This window comes from Octopus bimaculoides, chromosome 5, assembly GCF_001194135.2.
Source record: "Octopus bimaculoides isolate UCB-OBI-ISO-001 chromosome 5, ASM119413v2, whole genome shotgun sequence".
Classification (NCBI taxonomy): domain Eukaryota; kingdom Metazoa; phylum Mollusca; class Cephalopoda; order Octopoda; family Octopodidae; genus Octopus; species Octopus bimaculoides.
In genome coordinates, this window is record NC_068985.1 from 35,996,851 (window position 1) to 36,004,954 (window position 8,104).

General features: G+C 37.1%; 1 protein-coding gene across 1 annotated transcript in view; it reads right to left on the bottom strand.

Moving 5' to 3' along the window:
• Positions 1 to 8,104, bottom strand: part of LOC106875480 (mucin-2) — a 20,653-nt gene that overhangs the window by 6,788 nt on the left and 5,761 nt on the right. Inside the window, exons 3-4 of the mRNA XM_052968049.1 lie at positions 4,540 to 4,784; positions 1,180 to 1,246 (exon numbers count right to left, since the gene is read on the bottom strand). Of these exons, the coding sequence (XP_052824009.1) occupies positions 1,180 to 1,246; positions 4,540 to 4,784 (312 nt within the window). The remainder of the gene's footprint in view (positions 1 to 1,179; positions 1,247 to 4,539; positions 4,785 to 8,104) is intronic.

Sequence of the window (8,104 nt, forward strand, 5' to 3'; positions counted from 1 at the left end):
TATGAATTTAGATGTTTCAATAACTAGAAATATTTTACAGTTGGATGCTCTCACTACCCAACAGTGATATTGGTAGCAGCTATACAGTTCAATGCTTCAACTAAGGCTTGAGTTTATTACTCATGTTTCATATGTCAATCTCTGATCTGTCAGTCTCACATATCATCATCATCATCATTGTCATCGTCATCGTCGTCATCATTATCATCATCATCATCACAATTGCTGTTCCCATTGTCATTGCCATTACTGTCGAATCCATTGTTATTGTTGTCAACATCCACATTGTCATTGTCATCATTGTCATCATCATCATCATCATCACCATTTAATATCTGTTTTCCATGCTGGAATGGGTTGGTTGGCTCGACAGGAGTCGATAAGCTGAAGAAGTGTATCAGGTTTCAATTGTCTATTTAGGCTGGATGCCCTTCTCAATGTCGACCCCTTTTCAGAGTGTACTAGGTGCTTTTTACATGACACCAGCTCAGGTGTTTTATATGTGGCACTGGCACAGATATTTTTTATGTGGCACCAGCATCAGAGGGTTGCTAAGTAACCTCTTAGTTGATAGAGGGAGTAGAACTGATGGAAGTAGTTGTGTGTCAGGTAAGAGGTTAGAGTATGATCGAGAGACAGGGATAATTGTTTTACTATAGAGGAGATATTTGGCCACCCCAGTAGAACAGGAAGGAGTGGGGAGGTGGAAAAGAGAAAGAAAGATAAAGAGACACAGAGAGAGAGAGAGAGAGAGAGAGAGAGAGAGAGAGAGAGAGAGAGAGAGAGAGAGAGAGAGAGAGAAAGAGAGAGAGAGAAATAGATGGTGTGGGAGATGTATTGGAGCCTACCCTCAGTGAACAGGAGAGTAGGGTATAAATTATAGAGAGGGGATAGAGGAGGATGCTCCATGAGAGTATTGGGAATAGAGGAGGTTAGAGGAAGATGTTCCATGAGAGTGTTGAGTGGCTTGGAGTGGGGAGTAAGGAACAAAGAGAGAGTATGGAGAGTGTGTGGATAGGCACATGAGAGAGAGGAGGAGGGCTGCAATGAGTGTTGGGAAAATAGGGGTGTTTTGACAGGGGTCAGATAATTTGAGTGTCAGTGTGAGGGTGCATGGCCACAAAGGACATGCAAGAATGTGTGGATGGCCATGATTTCAATATCAATTAATTTACTTACCATTCCATATTTTTCCAATCATGACATTTGCTTTACCAAGAAACTCAGCATTAATAATGATTTTATCCTAAAATAGAATAAAAATAGAATGAGATTGGAAATTTTCAAAATACCATAATCCTTCAGTAGCAGGAATGAATGCTTCAAGAATCATTTTCCCTAAATATTTGGTTAATAATTATTAATTATAATTAAACATGTAGTAGAGAACTTTATAGTTGTGTTGCTGTTGCTTGTTCAGAAAATTATCCAGGGGATTCTAAGTAATTGATCAAAGATCAATGAAGAAGTTATTTCCAATAACTGAGTTCCTGTGTCCTAGGAATTTACTGTATCAGACTGATATGGTATAGTAGGAGTGCAATGGATGTCAGACTAAGTTAGAACTTAAAGCAGTTAGTTCAGAGAAGGAACTGTTTCTGTGTTCTTTGGAACTTATGTAAAAGAGATGGAGTTTGTAAAGTTAGAATTTTAGCTGACTAGCTATATGGCAGATCAGATATATGACTGACTAGTTATATGGAAAACCAGTTATAGGGCAGACCAGTTAGATGGTATACACCTATCCAGTTATACAGTAGGGTGGTACAATTATATCCCAGTGTGGTTATATCATTTGATGTACTGTGTAATGTTTTAATATAATGCTCTACTTGCTTTGACCAAATGTACATGTAAAATGATACAATGCTTATCAATGTGTATTTGGTTTTATGAATGTCATGATGGGACTGTAGGGCGATTTTTGTTGTATGTTATGTATATTTGGTTTTCCTGAGATGTTGTTGACCAAATATCAACTTCCATTACTTCGTATTTGTGAATATGATTTTTTAATCAAGTGGACAGTAAATAATATAGCTAAATTAGTTTTAACATATTGAACATAATGAACATAAAATATTAACTTATAGTATATTAAATATAGAAACAACAACTTAAATATTATTTTTAATGCAGATGTAATCTCTGAATAATTAATCACTATGATGTATTTTTTAACAAATATGTTTATTTCACTATAATATTTAGGTTAATTCCCAATGAAGAAGTTCTACTTGTCCAATCTATTTATTTTGAGTTAGCAGAGAACTTAAGTAGTAGAGTTAAAAAATCCCAACCAGCCCAGACAAAGTCCTTTCCATTATCCTTAAACATTGCACCCACCCAGAGCTAACTCCTATACTTACTAAACTCTTCAATTTCTCCCTCTCTACAAGGATCTTTGAAAACATGCTACAGTGTGCCTCATTACCTAGAAAATTACCACCTCCCAATTATTACATTATTTTGGAGACAGCTGTTAACCACAACATTCTCCAATACCTTTCCTTAATGACCACCAGTACAGTTTCTATAGAACAAGATCCACCGATGACTTACTCACATATATCACCCATCAGTGGGCTCTCACTTTGGAGAAATTTGGAGAATGGTTTCACACTCAATATCAGTAAAGGACAGATCACTTGATATGTAACATTGATTCATAAGAAGTGTGAGAGCTGCAGAATTTAGAAAGTTACTGGGCATCCTATGAATTAACTAATGAAGACAGGAGCAAATATGAACCAAATGTACATAAAAAAGTACATGTATGCAGGATGAAAGTATGCTTTGAGCTCTTAATGGATGACATCAATGTTTAACATAGCTAAATGTTTGCTTGAAAATAAATGATATTGAACTCATGGAAACCTTAAAGACAAGATCTAAGATTAAGGTACATGGCAATATAGCTATTTAAAAACTATTTAATATTGTCCATTAAGCTGACTTGTCTTCAAGAAGTTTGAAACCTTGAGTGATGTTCTGACAGCCAAACAATGGCCAATCTTAATTTGTGTATCAACTTTAGCTCTTTTCCAACATTATTGAAAATAATTGTTGTACTTATTTTCTGGCTGAGTTGGTAGAGTATTGGAAAACTAGACAAGATTCTGGCAACTCATATCCTGCTACCAGAATATTGCCTCCTTTGCTTATTTTAATCCATTTGAAAATATTAGTCAGATCTGTTGATTCAGTTTTATTTAATACAATGCAAATTAATGTGATTGCAATTCAGAAGACATAAATTAGCCATTTAGAATCATACAAGACCATTAACTTCACTTGAACATTTATTTGTAATGTGGAGTCAAAAATTTAATTGTTTAAAACTGTGTCATTTTCACTGAATAAAATTTGTGCTGCATCTGAAAATTTTTGATAATATTACAACAGATATTGCTAGGGATGTTTCTTTTGCTATTTTTGTAATCATTTATCTATGTATAAAACTATTGTCAATTGATCAAGTAAATTTTGTTCTGACAAAGCTCTGCTGATGAAGTCCTGTAAGATAGAAACATGCCTATTAATCTCACTGTCCTGGTTAATAAAAAGCACTTTCAAAATTTTTTTTTTTGTCACAATAAAAGGTAAATATAAATTTTTAAAGAATTTTTCTGTGAATTCCATTTAGTATGCAATTAGGTATTTGATTTAACAGATTATCATGTCACTTTTACTGGCTGAAACTTCCTAGTTCTAGGAAGCTGTGCTTCAAATTGCCTAGTGGGCACAGCATGAGTTTGTGTGATAAGTTCCTATGGGAAGTGTTACCCACAAAGTCTGTTATCTTTTTCAAAGCTAGTTTTTTAACTGTCATCTACTTAATACCTCAGAAAGCAAATGTAAGTTCTGGCCCAATGAACAGACACTTTTGTATTTTCTTCTTATCACTCCCATCATACATTTCAAAGCAAACCTTGTTGAATTGCAGCTTAGTTCACATTATGACTGTCCTTAGTATAAGGAGATGAGGCAAAGCTCCCATTACTTCTTAAAGTGCATTGGTTTTCCCAAACAAAATCATCCTACCATTTTTTCAGGCAAGAACAGCAATAAGAAATGGTCAAGAGATCTCATACAATAGAATTGGTTTTGCGTGTGCACGTATGTGTGTGTGCACATGTGTGTGTGTATTTCACGTGTGTGCACATGTGTATGTCCACATGTGTGTGCACATGTGTATGTGTCCATGTGTGTATGGTAATGAGCATGTGCTTGCATGTGTATGTATGTGTGTGTGTCTGTGCATGCATGTTCATGTGTCTGTGTTTGCTGTGTTTGCACATGCATGTGTGTCTGTATTCATGTGTCCATTTTATGTCTGTGTAACCTCATGTGTATGTGTGTTCATGTGTCCATATATATGTGTTTATGTTTATGTGTGTGGGTATTCAAGTGTCCATGTGTGTATCTGTGTGAAAGAGAGAGAGAGAGAGAGAGAGGGAGAGAGAGAGAGGGGAGAGGGAGAGAGAGAAAGAGAGAAATGATATCAGCAGAAGAATTTCGACAATAAGGAATTCTTACCAATCTATAATTGCAATTTATGTGAGCCTTTGTCCAGCCATGTGCTGGAGATGCATTACAAGTCCATCTTGTATGATAAGTATCACTAAGCACACCATATTCAGCACAAATTACTGTTAACTTAACTTTACCATTTCCATTTATTCGATATAAGAAGGAAAAAGGCTTCCCATCTTCTCCGAACATAGCCGCTTGCCATGTCATTTCTGATGTACATCTGTTTTGTCCAGTGGAAACCATGTAACCTAGGTAAAACAATGCAAGATGGATGGATGATTAGACCAATACATAGATGAACAGACAGATAAGCAAATACTTACATGAAGACAAACAAATTTTTATAAAAATACCTCAGATCATGACTTAATGAACTAATTTACAACATATGAATACATGTATTTATCCATTACCCCTGATACAGTCAACACCTCATTATGTGAAATATTGAAATTATAGCATCATTAATTAGAAAATCATATCTTTAAAAACAATGAAGTTGGAAGATTGTATAACTATTACATTTTTTACATAAAATGTTATCATAAAGATTTAAGTGCATTTTATTTTTCTGTTTTCAGTAAATTTAACATGTGGAAAATAGCAAGATTTCCATCCTCATGTACCTGATTTTGAAGAGTTTGTGTCAGCCTATGGTCATAGACTTATACATTTTTTTGTTTGTTGTCATTTGTGACTTGCTGTTCAATACAATACCAAAGGAAGAAGAAAGAGAAACCTTGTATATTACAAACACATACTGTTTTAATGAACCAACTAACAGTGCCAAACAATGACAATCAGAATGCTTAAAAATGTATTTATAATCCTGATATATACTATATATACTGACAACAACCATGTCACAAATGAGATGTTTGACACCCACCAAATAATATATGTTTGAGGTAACAGTCTCTGTGCATTTTGAATGTCTAATATATCTCTCCCATGCTGTAATTTTTTTAGTTTTAACATTTCAATACACTGTCTCAGATGAAATCACTTTCCAGAAAAGTATATCTTCATTATATATATGTATATATATATATCTGTCTGTTTCTCTGCATGTATGTATGCATGTATGAGTGTGGTGATAATAATAATACTTATGACACCAACACACACACACACACACACACACGCACACACACATTCATGCACATACACATGTACATGCAAGCATCTACTCACATGCACATGTGTGCACATGAGTATGCATGCACATACATAAGTGTGCATGAGCACACATGAACATGCACCTGCACAAATGCATATGCATGCATGCAAACACATGGGCACATGCACATATACACTAGTGTCCATATATCTGTATGCATGCATACAATGTACAGATGCACACATGCATGCACATGCACACACATGCACATGTATGCATATAAACTCATTTGGCTATGTACAAGAGGTGAGAGTATGCAGGTAGTAAGGCATGAAGAAACGTTGGGGATTGAGGATTTCGGTCCTGCTCATGGGATGATATAGTTAGTTGGTACAGGCGGTGCAGGGGAGTAGCTGGTACTAAGGAGGTATATCCGGATTGTTAGCAGCCAGTGGTTTGAAATTTATGAGAAAGACATACCTTTGGTGATAGCAATAGGACAGATTGTATTTTTTGTTGATGGAGACTGCAGGTTGATAGATGACATGCAGGTTTCATGGAGGTAGAACTGGCAATTAAGGGTGCTGGGAGAATATGGTGGTGCCCTGTCAACAATAGTCCACTTGATGCTGGCTGTTTTATACATTTTGGACACCCTCAAGAGACGTACCCACCCATATAGGTTGGTTCTGTACAGGGATGATGGCCTGGCTATCTCAAGCCATATGAATGGGCATGACATGGTTCCGTCTTGAGAGTGGGGAACCCGAAGACTGACAAGAAATACTACATGAGAGGCCAGGATGCACAGGGGGAACAGACTGTGGTGGAGCTAGCAGAAAGTGAGGTGGAAGGGGATCTTGGCATCTTGATCGACAAAGGACTGACCTTCAGGAACCACATAAACCAAGCAACTGCAAAAGCAAATCGAATCCCTGGAGTCACCCGACGATCATTTGACTTCATCACCCCTGTTGTCTTCGTCCAGCTGTACAAGTTTCTAGTTCGCCTGATTCTTGAATATGGACACACAGTTTGGCAACCCCGGCATAAAGCAATGTGTTGTGAGTTGGAGGATGTTCAGAGGCATGCCACCAAACTCATTGCATCCTTGAAAGAAAAGCCATATCCGGAGTGCTTGGCTACACTAAACCTGCCTAGTCTCAAACATCCCCGTCTCAGCGGAGATATGATCAACATGTATAAAGATACGCACGGCTGTACCTAACCAACCACCCCCAATTCAACTTCTAAGGCAGAAATATGAGAGGACACAGCTTGAAATTGAAAAGATCATACTCAACATTAGAAGTAGGCTCAACATTAGAAGCTGCTTTTTTGTACAGCGTGTAACCGCAACCTGGAACTGTCTGCCAAATAGTGTGATCGCAGCATCATCAGTCAATGCCTACAAGAACAGGCTTGACGCACACTGGGGGGAGCTTCCTGCAAAATTTGATCCTGTCTGTTACTATTAGCTACAACTGTCGAAGTGTTGTACCACACATGACAAATTAATTGTACTAGTGGAAAAGGACCTGTGAACAAGCTCCTAGGAGCTTCAACATGGAAACCATCCAGTATCTAGTATCCAATAATTCTTATTACACCAATGATACACACACATGCACACATACACATATACGCACATACACACTCGCACTCACATAAACATATATATACACTTATGCTGTTTGTCATTCATGATGCTGTTACTAAGCACACAAGCACCCAAGGTCTTAACTAATACAAAGTCATCTCAGTGACTTTGGCATTGATTCATTCACCAATGTACTGCAATTGCTAGCCTTGCAAATATAATTGTCTCTTCTCTCTACTTATTCTATCACTACTGCAATGAACCTTCCTCATTTTAACTTGCTACTTGAATACCACCTCCTCCAAGTCAAACCAAAACACCTGTCTTTCCTCATCTTCTAACACCTACTGTTTCACACAAGCACCTATACACAAACAATCCTTCATCTCTAACGTGTCAACACTCTAGATATCTTGTTTTCGCAGATGTCAGCTTACAGATGTTCAAGCTGAACACGGACTTTATTGATCTAACATTTGAATGAAAATAGGTTTAATGTCTCATGACTGTGCACTGTCTCAGAGTTGGCCTGAGTAGTGTCAGCTCACAGCCTGGAGGGAAATGTTGAAATCAATGTCTACAAGTGATGTGATCTAAATTAAAGAATAAAAAAAACATTGATCTAACTGGTCTCCAATGGCTTGCAAATGTTTTGTTTGCTGTCCTTTCCTCTGAACAAAGACAGAAAAAATGCCAAAACTTAGAGTATCATTTCTGTTGTGTATATGTATATTATTGTGTATATGTATATGTATTTAGGTGCAGGAGTGGCTGTGTGGTAAGTAGCTTGCTTACCAACCACATGGTTCCGGGTTCAGTCCCACCGCATGGCACCTTGGGCAAGTGTC